This window comes from Brassica napus, chromosome C7 (assembly GCF_020379485.1).
Source record: "Brassica napus cultivar Da-Ae chromosome C7, Da-Ae, whole genome shotgun sequence".
In the NCBI taxonomy this organism is placed as follows: domain Eukaryota; kingdom Viridiplantae; phylum Streptophyta; class Magnoliopsida; order Brassicales; family Brassicaceae; genus Brassica; species Brassica napus.
In genome coordinates, this window is record NC_063450.1 from 51,156,513 (window position 1) to 51,172,005 (window position 15,493).

At 35.4% G+C, this 15,493-nt stretch overlaps 3 protein-coding genes and 1 long non-coding RNA gene across 22 annotated transcripts; 2 read left to right on the plus strand and 2 right to left on the minus strand.

Moving 5' to 3' along the window:
* The first annotated feature begins 2,777 nt into the window (after window positions 1-2,777).
* LOC106410782 (glutaredoxin-C5, chloroplastic) lies at window positions 2,778-4,288 on the plus strand. The gene is made up of 5 exons (XM_013851386.3): window positions 2,778-3,186; window positions 3,284-3,357; window positions 3,695-3,769; window positions 3,920-3,946; window positions 4,066-4,288. Exons 1-5 carry the CDS (start codon window positions 2,903-2,905, stop codon window positions 4,140-4,142), a joined length of 537 nt encoding a protein of 178 aa, XP_013706840.1. The 5' UTR covers window positions 2,778-2,902; the 3' UTR covers window positions 4,143-4,288.
* A 147-nt stretch (window positions 4,289-4,435) lies between these two features.
* LOC106410781 (protein LOW PSII ACCUMULATION 1, chloroplastic-like) lies at window positions 4,436-5,892 on the plus strand. The gene is made up of 4 exons (XM_013851384.3): window positions 4,436-4,762; window positions 4,849-5,418; window positions 5,515-5,565; window positions 5,633-5,892. The coding sequence occupies exons 1-4, from the start codon at window positions 4,518-4,520 to the stop codon at window positions 5,769-5,771; spliced, it is 1,005 nt and encodes a 334-aa protein (XP_013706838.2). The 5' UTR covers window positions 4,436-4,517; the 3' UTR covers window positions 5,772-5,892.
* Window positions 5,893-6,941: 1,049 nt separating this feature from the next.
* On the minus strand, window positions 6,942-10,155 carry LOC125590127 (fe-S cluster assembly factor HCF101, chloroplastic-like). The gene is made up of 14 exons (XM_048763197.1): window positions 9,872-10,155; window positions 9,627-9,769; window positions 9,474-9,524; window positions 9,210-9,365; window positions 8,823-8,966; window positions 8,607-8,749; window positions 8,436-8,505; window positions 8,247-8,342; window positions 8,069-8,158; window positions 7,935-7,988; window positions 7,727-7,850; window positions 7,523-7,647; window positions 7,271-7,393; window positions 6,942-7,144 (listed from the first exon to the last, which is right to left on the minus strand). Exons 1-14 carry the CDS (start codon window positions 10,074-10,076, stop codon window positions 7,070-7,072), a joined length of 1,599 nt encoding a protein of 532 aa, XP_048619154.1. The 5' UTR covers window positions 10,077-10,155; the 3' UTR covers window positions 6,942-7,069.
* A 1,662-nt stretch (window positions 10,156-11,817) lies between these two features.
* Window positions 11,818-14,112, minus strand: LOC125590128. Of its 19 annotated transcripts, none has more exons than XR_007326338.1 (9): window positions 13,972-14,111; window positions 13,769-13,880; window positions 13,400-13,508; window positions 13,227-13,289; window positions 12,767-13,151; window positions 12,577-12,681; window positions 12,462-12,485; window positions 12,288-12,362; window positions 11,954-12,173 (listed from the first exon to the last, which is right to left on the minus strand). It is a non-coding gene; the product is annotated as an uncharacterized LOC125590128 (long non-coding RNA). The 19 variants fall into 19 exon arrangements; XR_007326339.1 differs by having other exon boundaries at window positions 12,288-12,365; XR_007326340.1 differs by having other exon boundaries at window positions 12,462-12,504.
* Between the last annotated feature and the right edge of the window lie 1,381 nt (window positions 14,113-15,493).

The window sequence follows — 15,493 nt, forward strand, 5'->3', positions numbered from 1 at the left end:
AACATAAATTTTATATAATAATATTAATTAAGCTAATTATTTATCCTAAAATCATTGAAAAGATGACATATAAGAAAATTCACTAAAATCATGGAGAAAACAATTAAGAAAATTCTAATAATATTAATTAAACTAATGTTTTACCCTAAAATCATGGAAGACAAATAAGAAAATTCACGAAAATATGACAAGTAAATATATAAGTTTCGTTTTGGAAAATTTCCATAAAAATACCTCAACTAAAGTTTATTAAATTTGTAATATCCATTTTTTTTGCTATTTAGTTTAATATCTTAAACAAGGATTATATTTGTTTTAATACACTAAATTTTTAAATTGTGTTCATTTTTAATACTCAAATTTTTTATCACAATTATTTATAAATGTTTGAATTCAAAATTTTCAAAATATATCAAAATTTTCTAATTTGATTTTAAGTTTTAGGAACACAAGTAACTAAATTGTTAATAATCTAATTTTTTTTTTTTGAAAAATAATCATAAATTTCTAGTCAAAAGTTCCCACATGATCTTGTCAAGTGAGGTCCATAGATGAGTTGTTTATTATATTTACAAACTTTTTTTTTCTGAGAAATGTTTTACAAACTTCTCACGATAGTTGCTAGTTATGGCAACTTAGCTAACACGTACATGGTATTTGGGTTTTTCCAAAAGCGTTCGACTAGTTTTGGCAAAGAGTTTGCTGCTAGCCAATGAGTATAGGCTCAAAGTGTAAACTAAGACTACATTGGTCAATGGCTACATGTAACATGCACATTAACGTTCAATTGATTTTTAGGTGATATTCTAGGGGTTGTATTTAATTGAAAGTTTTAGGTGATTTGTGTCAAAATGACAAATCAACTGTTATTGAAACATGAATTTTAAAAACTCATTTAAAATCTAGTGTTATTGAACTTGACATTTTATAAAGTACTCTGAAATCCACTGTTATTGAAAATATTTTAAGTTGTGGAGTTTTAAAGTTTTCAATTGATTTTATAGTGTTTGGGTGGAGTTTCTTAGTTAAAAAAAAATAAGGAAAAACTGTTTTTTTAGAGCAAAAAAATAGTAACTATGTCCCTTTAGACTAATATATATTTTGTGTCATATTTTCCTATAATACCCTTTAATATTTATGAAAATAATTTTAATAAATAGTTTTACAAACAAAAAAAATTTGGAAAAATAGTAACATTTGTTAAAATACCTATATGAACTTAATGATATATTTTCCAGTTATAAAAAAGTTAAAATTATAAATTTCAGATTATGTTCTAAAAAAAGTAGAAATGACATTCTATGAAGTAGAAAACGAAATCTATTTTTTTCATTGAATCTACAATGTTTAGAATACGTGATCTACGTAAATAGGAGTATTCTACAAATATGTAGAATACACATTCCGCGCTTAACCTACCATTCTAAAATTCTTAGAAATCAAAATCTACACATTAATCTAATTCTAAAACATGTAGGAACCGACTTCTACAGATTTACTATAAATCTAAAACATGTAGAAATCAAATTCTAAACATTACTATAATTCTAAAAAACTATAGAAATTGATTTCTACATATTAGTTGTATTCTACGGATAAGAAATCAGTTCCTAAAAATATGGAAACAAAATATTTGAGAATATTCACTTTTATATTCTTAAAAAAAAATCGATTTTTTAAAAAAAAAAAACCGAAAAAGGAACAAAAAAAAGCGACAAAAAAAACCCTTGGCAACCTTCTTCACCGTCTTCTATATTCCATTGATTGTTCACAAAATTTTCACAAAATTTTCACATTATTTCTACCATGATTCATGTCTATGAGTGATAGATTCGTAAAAAGCTCACGAAATCGTATGGGTTAGGCCAAATAATCGTCCAAATCAGAGTGAAATTGAGTGAGTTAGGGTTAATGAACTTGGGTGAGAATTTGATTTTGTCTCCCTTTATTCGTGAATGGGAAATTATGGGTTTCATCCCAGAGAAATCGAGTTTAAAGAGTTGAAATCATGCTTGGTCGGTTCAAATCAAGTGGAAATCAATCCGGATATAATCATACAAAACCAAAAAAATCGATTTGGGATTCTTTCCTCGGCACGGGATCGATCGATCTATTCTTACAGATCGGTCGATCTGTGTAAATCGACCTTCGCCGATCGAGTGAAATGGACCAGGTCGATCAGTATATATTTTGCGTTTTTTTTGGTTCTGAATAATGATCGGGATCGATCGATCCACTATAACTTGTAAAGTGGGATCGATCGATCCCCCTTGTCGAACTCAATATATATCTTTTTAAAAAAAATTACAATTTTAAGGGCATTACTGCTATTTTGGAAAAAAATAGTCTAATAGGACATAAAGTAGTATAAATTAGTTTAAATGAACATAGTTACCATTTTTTTGCTATAAAAAAACAGATTTCCCAAAAAAATAAAACTCAAATCCCATGGATTTAGGTGATATTCTAGAGTGGTTTAACAAAAATCATTTTATTCTTAGTAATTCCTTAAAATCATCTAAAACCTCATTAAAAATCAAATCACCTCAAATTTTAGATTGAATACATCCCCTAAATGTTTGATACTCCCAAATGCTTTACCGAATCTTAACAAGATAAACACCCAATAGTTTTTTTACATATACCAAAAAAACTCATGGTTTGTTTAAATTTTCAAGGCAATTAAGGCCATTTTAGAGAGAGGAATCAAACAAAATATGTATAAAAGAAAAGCCCATTAAGAATAGTAAAGGCCCAGTAAAGATGATAGACAACGTACGAAAAGGTAAAAGAGGGACAAGTCAGACGTCGAGACAACAAGTACCATCCACACGCAAAGACAAGCTCCAAGAATCTGTCGGCTTTTTGAGAATCCAAAGGGTCAAAAATAATAACATCGCCCATGGCAGTCTCAGCATTCAACCCTTTAAAACTTGCATCCTCTTCTTCTCTAGATTCGATTCCTTCAATCTCTTATTCTACTTCTTATTCGTTGTTTCTGATAAGCGTCGGCATCAGAAAATCCGTCGGATCTCCTTTCAAGAGATGCCTAAAGCAGTCTTATTCTTCAGTTCGAGCCATGTCTCCTTCGGCTGCTTCTTCTTCTTTCGGATCGAGAATGGAGGAGAGCGTGAGGAAAACGGTTACTGAGAACATTGTCGTTGTTTACTCCAAAACTTGGTGCTCGTAGGCAGTTTTTTTTGCTCTCTTCTTCAGATCTTCAATTTTTTTTTTTTTTAAATATATATTATTTGTTGATGATTGGTTCATGTGTGTATTGCAGATACTGTACTGAAGTGAAGACATTATTCAAGAGACTTGGTGTTCAGCCGCTGGTGATTGAATTGGATGAACTTGGTATGTTTTTATATGTCAGATTTGCTTGATTAATTGATGTGATTATGATGATAATTAGGATTAGACTTGTAGTTTATGTTTGGATAGAGGATGAAAAAAACTTGGAAGTTTCCATTAGTATTGCGTTTTTATTACATTTGGAATTGGTTTCATCATATACACTTGTTGAAAGTCTTGTTTGTCTTTCTGTGATGATACTATGCTATTGTTTCTTGTAGAATTATATTATTTTCTTTTAGTAATATTGTCTCTGTTTTTTTTTAAAACAGTTGAAGATATGCAATTTATCAAAAGATGTTCTTACCCCCCCCCTTTGAATCTCTGGCTAATTTTTCAGGTCCACAAGGGCCACAACTGCAGAAGGTACTGGAAAGACTCACTGGGCAACACACTGTTCCTAATGTTTTCGTTGGTAAGTTTTTTTTAATCCGTTTGCTTCAATCACATATCTTGCTTGAAAACTAGGGAGCATATACAACCTTTTTCATGTCATTCTTCAAAAGACTGTGGACAACACATAACACTATAATAGTGTCTAACCCTTTTTGTCCTAATGAACCAGGAGGCAAGCACATTGGTGGCTGCACAGGTACTTTCTATCTCTCATTCGTCTTTTGGTTTCTTCATACATCATTTCTACACATTCTAAGGATCTACTTCAACCTCAATTCACTGCATTATCTATCTTCTTCTTGTCGTACTCTACAGATACAGTGAAGCTGAACAGGAAAGGAGATCTTGAACTGATGTTAGCTGAAGCCAACGGCAACACCAATCAAACTTAAAGGAGATGATGGAAACTGGTCTGGATGGAGATTTTGCATATGGAGCTTTGAAGAGTTTTCTCTCTTTTGTAAACATTTGCACCTCATTTTCTTTTGTCAACGCATTGATGAACCTCATTCAAATAATACATTATCATTTAATAACATATACACTAATCATGTAGTATAACATTAAGCAAGCCGTCAAAATTAAACTAATATTTTCATATTGTTTACCTGAAAAAAATTAAACTAATATTTTCAAAAAAAAGAGATGTTAAATATTGGAAGCGTGGCAAGTTTATGATCACAGACCCTAAGAGGCTGATCCAAAATGAAAAGGAGAAGTCATCTTAATGAACAGAGGAAGAAGCTGCAGAGGTTCCACAGAGACCAATGGCTACTCTGGTCTCGTCCCAAGCTTACATCTACCACTGTCACTTGATCAAACGAGCTCTTATTCAGACAAAAGATCCATACTCTCCTCGCAGGTTGTCCCGTCATAATCACATAGAAACACACGTTCTCTCTCCTCGAACTTGGACTCTAACGATAAGGGGTAGAAAGCATCAACCTCTGTCTCTCAACACCGTCTGTTTCGCAGCAGACGAGCCTTCTCCTTCTCCCTCTTCCGAAATAAGGTATTCTGTTTCCTTAGTTCTTGAAAGATCTACAGATGAAAGGTTGAAATGACGCAGTTGTGTTCTCTCTGTTTATGCTTTTACAGTGCGGATGCAAGAATCCGTAGTGAGGTTCTGTCTCCATTCAGATCAGTCCGCATGTTCTTCTACCTCGCCTTCATAGCCAGCGCTTCCTTAGGAGGACTAATAGCCACCTCCAGGCTTATAGGAGCCTTAGCGAACCCCGCGAGATCAGGTGAAGTGCTTGAGATAGTAAAGGGCCTAGGCATCGACGTTGGTGCAGCTTCTCTCTTTGCGTTCCTCTACTTCCGCGAAAACAAGACCAAGAACGCTCAAATGGCTAGGCTCTCTAGGGAAGAGAATCTCGCCAAGCTTAAAATGAGGGTCGAGGAGAATAATAAAGTTATATCTGTGGGTGATCTGAGAGGGATTGCTAGGCTTGTGATATGCGCTGGTCCTGGGGGTTATATAGAAGAAGCGTTTAAGAGGAGTAGAGAGTTTACTCAGGGGCTTGTTGAGAGAGGTGTGGTTGTTGTGGCTTATGCTACTGATGGGAGTACGCCTGTTCTGGAGTTTGATGGTGAGGATGAAGAAGTGAGTCTGAGTAGGAGGAGATTGTGGCGTGTGGCTCCGGTTTTTGTTTCGGAATGGGAAAGGTTAAAAGAGTCTTTCTGATATAAATAACCTTAACTTAAAACAAATTGGCGATAAATTGGATTAGTCCGTGTTTTTGTTCTTTTTTATTTGAACAGGTGGATAGATGAGCAGAAGAAGCTTGCTGGTGTGTCTTCAGACTCTCCAGTGTAAGTCAGTTTCTTTATATTTGATTTGTGAAACATGGTTCTTGAGCTGAGAGTGCGAGTGTTTTAGGTATTTGTCACTACGTTTGGACGGGCGGGTAAGAGGAAGTGGAGTGGGTTATCCTCCATGGCAAGCCTTTGTTGCACAGCTTCCTCCGGTTAAGGGAATCTGGACCGGTCTTCTTGACGGTATGGACGGTAGAGTGTAAATATTTTCAAGATTAGGGACCTTAATTATTGTATATTTTTAAGGGGGAATGTAAAAGTTATGGAAAGATTTTTAACTTCAAAATTATTATTTTGGTAATTTAATTTGGTGGTATGGTTGAAGATTTAAACAAGAGTAGAGAGGTACTTAACCAAATCCCAGTGGTATTTTTTCGGTACATATAGTTCGGGTCAAGTTACAAACTGATAGACCAGTTGAATAATTAACAGGTGATTTTAGGTAATAATTAACAGGTGATTCTAAAGCAAAAAATATTGTTGGTAGGAATTTCTTCCTTTTCTAGTATTTTTTTCATTTAATTTCTACAGCTACATTAGTTGTAGCTACATGTAATGAACCAATGACTTCCATAATTCATTTAATTCTCTCTCTCTCTCGTTTAAGCTTTAACTTCTTCAATCTCATCTAATGCATAGTTCTTGGTCGATATGTTGGCGTAATTCACTTTCGCAAACCAGACCACAACCGGGTACCTGGTCTTCGGCTCCTGCACGTTTTGTGACCTGGTTAAGAATATTATACAAACCCGCATGGTGAAATGTAATATGTTCATGTTAGATCGGTTAAAAGGAGACCAAATGTGACGAGTTCACAGCACTATGAAGAAGAATCTGCAGATAATGACAGAGGATTTTAATTAATCCCTGAATCAATGTTGTAACTTGTAAGCAGATGATGTCCATGGGAGGCGGCTGTATGACGCCAACGATGTATACATCAAATATTATATGCAAGGGGTTCATATCCCACATGGCTGAGTTTCAGCCAGGCTAAGTGGTAGTAAGGAATGGTCACAGGCATTTTATCTTACGAGATAAGTTAATGTACAAGACTAGAAGATACATCTCCACCTTGTTGTTGCAGGTTGATGTGTGGAGTAAAACAAAAGGATCATTTCTCCAAGCAAATCCACAAAACATGTAAAATTTAGTTTCTGTAGTTTAATCTCTGCGGGGTTTATATATACAAGACAAAAGGTTAGGCTGAGAATATTTCTTTCCTGCGACTGAAACTTTGTAACGGAAACAATGAATCAAGAATAGTTATGGAACTTCTGTTTGGATATGACTACGATCATTGCTCTTGTCATTTACTCTCTGACTTAGGGAATATTCTTTTGGTAATTTCAAACAATTTTCAATTAAATTTAAAAAGGCAATGGCACTTCTATAAATACTAAAGAGACCTCAAAAAAAAAAAGCTCATGTTTTAATAGTATAGATAGATAGATAGATACAAATTTTTATCTCTCAGAAGAAAACACTATCGTTTTAAGAATCAGACTTCAACTGGAGACAATGGAGGAACATCTACTAACCGTTCAATTGTTTCCAGCTGGTCATATGGAGCAATCTGCAAAAACATAAAAATCACATTTGACCAACCCAAGACTCATAATCTATAAACATTTATTGGTAATCTATTTTTACATCCAAATTTTGGATTATGATTTCAAAGTTTATATATCAGTTTTAATACCTGGCTAAACCCGTCCGGCCAGGTTATCGAGACAGCATAGTTTCCCATTGGTCGTATTTCCTCAGGCTCGATATCTTCTGCCACATCTCCGAACTGAATCTTTTGTTCACCAGTCCATTCGTCCTGTTTAACAATGATAAGAACCAAAAATACAAATAATATGAAGATAATTTCAAGTAAATAATAGCAAAAAAATTAAAAAATTAGGACAAAGTGGATTGATGATTCTCAGGGGTTAAATGTCTTGCATACCACACTTTGTGCTGATCGATCATTTCTTCTGACAGTTGCAGGGTGAAGTAAGAACTCTTCATCTGAGTTTGGCACCTTCACTCTGATTGCCTTAAGATATTTGTCGTATGTCACAGCTGTGGAAACTGTTACAAAACATACAATGCTGTGGAAACCTTATAATAGTATATGAGGTTTCTCAGTGAATAATGTATTTCTTTCAACCTTGTTGGCGTATCTTGGCGCATTGTTGCACTACACAAACACCAAGATCTTGGAACGTTCTTGCAACTTCACTTAAAGGATCTGAAACAACTTCTGGAACTCCACTATCTCCTGAAGCAGATAACTAACAATCACAACAAAAAAAAAAAAACTATTTAGAGCAGTTGTGTTGTCGTTTCACAGAATTCTATAAAATTGTAGAGTGTACCGTTGGCCTAATGGGGAGGTCAAAGAGGTGAGGTATTCCGAATTGCTGGACAACCTGCAGTAGCCAGAGACTTAGTTATCATTTTATGTGAAGGAAAGAAACTAAGAGAGAGTGGGGCATAAGCCAAAGCTAACCTGAGAACCTGAACCTTTCCCAAAAGGGTAATAACGTTTCCCGTCAGCGTCAAAATGACACATATTCTCCACAACAGCAACACAAGGAACCTACTCCGTATAACAACCAAAACAGAAAACAAAATCTCAGATACTTGTTGTTGTTGCAAAGTCCATGTGAGGCCCAAGAAGAAGAAACCTTAAGCTTTGAGAACATTCGGACACCTTTGGCAACATCTATAAATGCCAGTTTTTGAGGTGTGGTCACAATCACCGCTGCTGTCAACGGTGCAACCTGAGTTGTAATATAATGCATATTTCATCATGAAATTGATTGAATAAGGGCACTCAAAAAAAGAAGAAAACTTGTCCATCATCAGAACCGAACCTGGCAGAGGGTTAGTTGAATGTCACCGGTTCCAGGAGGCATGTCGATAACAAGATAATCCAGCTCTCCCCTGCAGCATCAACACCACCAGGTAAAAAAAAAGATTATGAGTTGTTGGTTCTTGATTGAAAAAGATATATCAAAAGTCAAGTAAAATAAATAAAACAAAACCATTCAGTTGTAGTAAGGAGCTGATTAATGACACCAGACACCATTGGACCTCTCATAATGGCACGACCTTGCCCTGCAAATCCAAATGAGACTAGCTTCACCCCCAAGTATTCGGTTGGGATGATAGTCTTCTTCTCAGGATCCTGTTTTGATTATATATATATATTAACACTCGTGTTATTGGTACACCACAAGATGAATAGTTATATATAATACCATTTCAAGAACACGGCTCTCTGGATTGACCATAGTAGGTAAACTAGGACCGTAGACATCAGCATCAAAGATGCCAACTCTTGCACCCATACCAGCTAACGTATAAGCAAGATTTACAGCAACTGTAGATTTTCCAACACCTCCCTGAAAACGTTCAGCTATCACAAGTCTGTCATTAACTAAAATGGAGATGCAAGTAAAGAAAGGAGATTAGTTTTGGATGGTGAGACACCAAATGATCTTAAAAACAAGAAATCATTTGACATCTTCCTAATCTTCACCTGGACTACTTTGGCACAATCAATATTTTGGATACCAAATCCCCTTCCACATATACAAAGAGGAAACATTAAAGAGCTAAAGGAATGAAAGTTTTGGTTGTTGTACCTTGCAACTAGAAACAGCAACAATGCTTGAAATTCTAGATAAACCAGGTGGAAGCTGGCCTGCAAATATAGGCTTAGCTGGTTGCGCCGACATTGTCACGTTCACCTTCTTCACCCATGGAAGCACTGCAACTACCTCATTTGCTTGCTTCTCAAACTATATTGCATTATTATGTAACAAAAATAATTCATCAGATAGAGCTTCATGAAATGATTTGTTTGACATTCAAAGGGAGAATTGTAATGGGATTGGGTCATTATTTACCATATCTTTGACTGGACATGCCGGTGTTGTTAGCTCCAAACGGAAAGAAACCTATGGCCCCAAAAAAAAAAAAAAACATGTTTCAAAGTTCCAACAAAGGATCTTAAAACAAACAGCAACCTGACTGATACAGTAGTATTAATAATAAATTACCTCTCCAAGAGCTTCTTCAATTACCAAATCTTTAACAAAACCACACGAAACTATGTCCGTCCCAAAATCAGGATCAATGATCTGAGACAATGCCTTTAGCACTTCTTTTTCTAATGATGTTTCAGAAAATCTCTCAGTCTCAGCTGCATATATATATATATATATATATTAAGATGATGCATTTAGATAAATGAAATTTATTCAACTTGCGATTTAATTAGCTCATTATTGGCAAATATTTTTACCTTGAGGAGCTGAAGAAGAAGCTTTAGCAGCAACAGAGAGCTTGTTGTGAGATACGCGTCCTTTCCACAGCAGAACGTTGGATTGGTTACGATCACTTACGGTGGCAATACATACGAGTCGTCGTGGTGGAGGTCTGGGAGACGAGACTAGACATGCGCCTGCCGAACGTAAATAAGAGTGAAGACGATGCACCGTTTGACTCATCGTCGTCGTCGTCTTTGTGGAAGCAGAGTGGCGCGTGTAGGATAAGGGAAGAAGCCTTATATTTGAACTGTGATGACACGTGTTTGGCTGTGATGACATTAGCATCTTCGTTATAAGCGGACCGGACCCTCTTTTATCTTCAGGGCCAGAAAACCTACAGGCCCATTCTGATTTACAATTTCAGTAAATCTGCTTATTCCTACATTAAGTCTTAACATTAATAATTATTATAATATCTTATATACAAATACTAGGGTCGGCCCGCCCTACGGGCGGGATGTGTTACATTTATATTTTTTATTATAAATATATGATTGTTAATATGTAAATCTATGGCAGAGGTTGGTTTGCAACTGATCTTGTAGTTGGTTTGTTTTTGTCAAGTTTAGATCGATGGATGGACGATCGAAAACAAAAAATCATGTTCTTTGAATTAGTTTTGAAATTTTTTAGTTGGGCTTTATTATTTAAAAAATCGTGGTCGTCTGCTGCATATAATAGAGTGCGATTTGGTTGAGCGAGTGCATTGGTGAAAATAATATGAGTGTTAGTTGGCTATGCAGATTCCATGTTTGATTGGACATGATCTTCGTACATGTACACTTGGAGGTTTACAATGTAGGGTTCTCGTGTTTGTGGAACTAAATGAATATTTTTCATGTATTATGTTAGTTTTTTTTTTACATTTCCATAAACTGATTACGATTTATGTTTTGTTAGTTTAGTTTGAAAACCTAACTTCGTATTTACCATAGAAAAGAAGTGGGTTGAATTTTATTAATTATGCTACTTTAAATAGAAAATGGTGACTATTATCTGCGATTCAATAATTTTGATGGTAAATGATGAAGATCATCTTAATAGAGAGAGAAAATATAAAATTTTGGAGAGAAGATAAAGTACTTTTTCAAAAAAAAAACCGAAGAGGATAAGTTGTATGTTTTTTATAGTTCCGTAAACATGAAAACTGTTTCACAAAAAAACAAACCAACTAAAAGAATACTCAAAATAGCTAAACAAAACATTAGATAAAGCCGTCATGTTGAATGTTGATTTCATATCTGAACTATCGCTGATTGCTTTTCTTAGATCGTTCCTCATATTATGCCAGTTGATGAATTATAACGTGAGAGAGATGGTCTGAGGCAGTTTTGAAATATGATCGCTGCTAGAAAGTGTAAAGTTTTTTTTTTGGAAGCATTCTAAACTGGATAACTTGGGTGATAAGAAGAAAAATCAAGAACAGAGACAAAGGAGAAGCTGTAGATTTGATACATTGCTCCAGGCATACTTGGACATCTTGCTATATGAAAGAGATGATTTAGATTAGAGAGACCTAGCCATAAAAGGTCACAGAAACTTTTAAGCGTAGAGTCACTATTCCATTATATAAGAGAATATTTACAGATAATATTTAATTGGTCTCTGATGATAAAAACACCGAAAGCTTCTCTTAGTAGTAAACGCTGAGATTTCTTTTTTGATAGACAAACGGGAGAAGGATCGCAAGTTACGTTCCTCCCGTCTCATCTGTACCAAACATGTAAGTTGCACGCATTGGTAAAACCGTAAAAGTAATCCAGGGACCAGCCTTGAGCGGTATCAGTATCACCATCATGATCCCTTCATGAACCAGAGTTAAATTCGTAGAAGTAGCTAGTCACTTTAATAACAATAAAATTTTGCATAATCTTAGCAACATACATAGTAGCCAACCAGAATATTAAATAAGGAACAAAGATGAGAGAAAATTACAGGAGCTGCATTATTGATAACGGAAAAAACCCGCTGGAGATTACAATTAGCTTTGGTAATAAAAACACCACTCATCTCTTTTACAAAAACAAAGAGAAGATTCAAAGTACTTGGAGATGACATTGCCATGGGAGATTACATTTTCATTTATTAAAATGGGTACATTGCTATATTATTCTTCCTTTTTACAACTGAAAAGATTCAAAAGTAGAACACAAAGTATTTCGTGGACAAACCGAAGAAACCAAAAAAAAAAATTGAAGAAACCAAGGAGGCAAGGAATGACACCTTTAATCATGTTTCCGCAGCCTCAGGGTGTCATAAGAGCATGTGTTACTTCCTCTGCTAGCCACAATCCGGGAAAAAGAGTTAGCAACCAGGAATGAAAATGTTAAGCAACAAAGCAAGCTATAACATTAATGGTGTTATAGAGGGAAAGAGAGAATGGAACATTACATTCATTTGCTTCTGAACAGTTAGTTCTTGGTCTCTTATTTGGTCTCCCAACAAAGGCTGTGAAATCTTCTTCGACTACTTCCCTCAACAAAGAAACAGATCGTTAGAGAAATAATTAGACAGCTTGAGATAATCACTTGTATTGTACATAGCACAATCAGAGTTGAGAACAACCTGTGACAAAAACATTAATCAGACCTGCATGATAAATGGAAAGCTGATTCCAAAAATTAGAACTTCTATTCTCTGTTGACACAATGGTTTGGATGAGGTTTCTCTTATGATTTACCTTAATTCATTGGAAGTTTGACCCTATTTTCGCAGCTCCCTTGTGGTAGAGAAGTAGAACCATCATTAGAAGCCTTGCGTTCCGCTCATTCAGTGGAGTATCAATCTTGTAACAAATAAAAAGAACTGAGATTACAATTCACAGCAACCAAAAATATTAAAACCAAGAAAGATTATTTTTGTTTCCTTACTTGTACCATATGCGTTTGATTGGCCCAGAAAGCTTTTCCATGTCGTTCGTATAAAGATCATTCAAAGATGCTGCCAGCTAAGTCCTATCCAATTGAGTGTCTTGATAGCTAAAAGCCTAGAACCCCTGCTTCTGTAATTCAATTTAACTGTAGCATCCATAGTACATAAAATATTCAACTGGAGGAGACGGAAACATTGATGTTGAACGCTTTTGATCCAGCTAAATAAGCCATATGAAGAGAAGGTAAAAGATTTGAGTCACTAACCAAAATTACCAAAATCCTTTTGCTTCCACTTACAATCCACGACTTGATATGCCTCAACGTTCTTATAGATCAATGTTGTTGCCTGACTTCTCACACTGCACTGCTTTCTTGAATTTTTCTGTATATGTGCAAGAGTGTGAAAATTAGTTTGTGGTCACTGTATGATGCAAAAGGCCCATAAACTCTTGCAAACCTTGACGTATGATGTCTTTATGTTGGCAAATCATCTTCACGTTACTTAAGGTCAATGTGTCACCTATTTAAAAAATTAGATGAGAGTAGTTAAATGCAAAAAATCTGTGTTTCCAGTTATAGCTAGCACAGTTTGAATTTAAATACAATGCGCAAAGTAAAAGAAATTCTTACTGAATTCATGACATCACGAAGTGTGCATCCAGACTCCGATAAAGATTTACTCAGGTGGGAGCTTCTTTGTGCTAGAAGCATGCTACCGAGGCGCGGCGAGGCTTACCTCCTGCAGAAAAGAAATTGAAAATATTACATCAGCCTGCTAGGCATTATGTAGGTCTAATCGCAAACCTGGATTACTTTGTAGAAACCACAAAAGCACATAACGAAAATTTCTCTTATGACATCACAATCAAAGAACGGCTTCAAAATTTCTCATTCAAAAGATGTCAAACAAAACTCTGAATAGGAAAGCTTGATAATGAGGATTTAACACACCAGATTTTTTTTTTTTGAATTATGAACGCAAGCTTTATACATAACAACCTGTGAATCCAATAGGAGCATATCCACTCCCATGAATTCGTCGCCACCGGACGTTCCTAGCTTCCCAGAACCGGAGCAATCGCACTTGAACGGTGGAGGGGCAGCGTCCGATCTTCAAATCATAAAGGAAGATTGATGTGTTAGATATTTTTCAGAAAATAAGATTACTAAGTTGTTTTGATGGATTGAGAAGTCGACTTAACCTCATGAATGACGGAAAACAAAAGTGGGATGAATCCTAAAATCAGATCAATCGACGCTTACGGAGACGCTTAGTGTGTTCCATATCGGCTTGGTCCCTTAAGCAAAACATAAAGCCCATAAAACAATAAAGCCCGTATCAATTGCAGACTCAATTAAATGAAACGCAGAGTTTAAAGAAATGGACACCTGTCACGCCCACAGAGCTCGAATTTCCTAGTTGGATGCTGAGGTGGCATCACCAGGAGAGAGTGAACTCTACTTTATATAATAAGATAATGCTTTGTAATATCATTTAAGATTATTTGGCAAGTATATTAATTGGGCAAATATTTATTTTTTATTTTAAACTAACTAAAATAAAATAAAATGAAAAATCATCGATCAATCAATAAATTTCCTTTTAAAACTTCACTAATGAACGATATGTAAGAAAAAATCACTTAAATAACTTCTCGATTAATATATAAGGATTATAATACCTTTATATACAAATATATAAGGATTATAAAAATTTTGTTTCAGAAAGATATATTTTTGTGTTTTCTATGAAAAAATTGTAAACTTCAAGAAAATTAATTAACTTTATTGAATTACTATTGGTTAAAAGTTATTAAATCTGTGGAGGAGGTAAGGAGGTGATTATAAAATCTGTGGTTACAGCTCTGCCAAACAATGTGATGTCATGCTTTCGAATCCCGAAAACGGTAATGAAGAAGTTAGTGAGTGCTGTGGCACAATTCTGGTGGAGTCCAGGGGGTAATAAGAAAGGTATGCATTGGAAATCATGGGACAAACTCTGTAGTACTAAGGATGATGGAGGTTTGGGATTTAAGAATCTTACAGACTTTAATACAGCTATGCTTGGGAAACAATTTTGGAGATTAATGGACAAACCTAACACGCTTTTTTCTCGTGTTTTCAAAGGAAGATATTTCAGGAATGCTTCACCCCTGGAACCCATTAGATCATACTCGTCATCTTATGGCTGGCGTAGTATTGTCTCTGCTAGATCTCTGGTTAGCAAAGGACTAATCAAAAGGGTGGGAACATGATCATCTATCTCAGTATGGAATGACCCTTGGCTTTCATCCACTCGCCCGAGACCAGCAAATAAAAATCAACACAATCTTTACCCGGAACTAACAGTGGATGCTCTTATCGATGGAACATCACGGTCATGGAATCTACAGGTTATTCGGACTCTGGTGGATCCGCAAGATGTGAAAATTATTGAAAGTATTTCTATAAGCAGATTTCACCTAGAAGACCGAAATGGATGGCATTTTACAAACAATGGGAAATACACGGTTAAATCTGGATATGAAGTGGAACGAGTATATCCGGACATAGAAAGTATGCCACCCCAGTTTGGTCCTTCGATAACACCGTTGAAGGCGTTTTGTTGGAAAGTACGCTGTCCACCCAAGATGAAACATTTTTTGTGGCAAATTTTAACTGGGTGTATAGCGGTTAAGAAAAATTTGAGGTCAAGAGGAATGCAAGGAGGTACTGTATGTGACC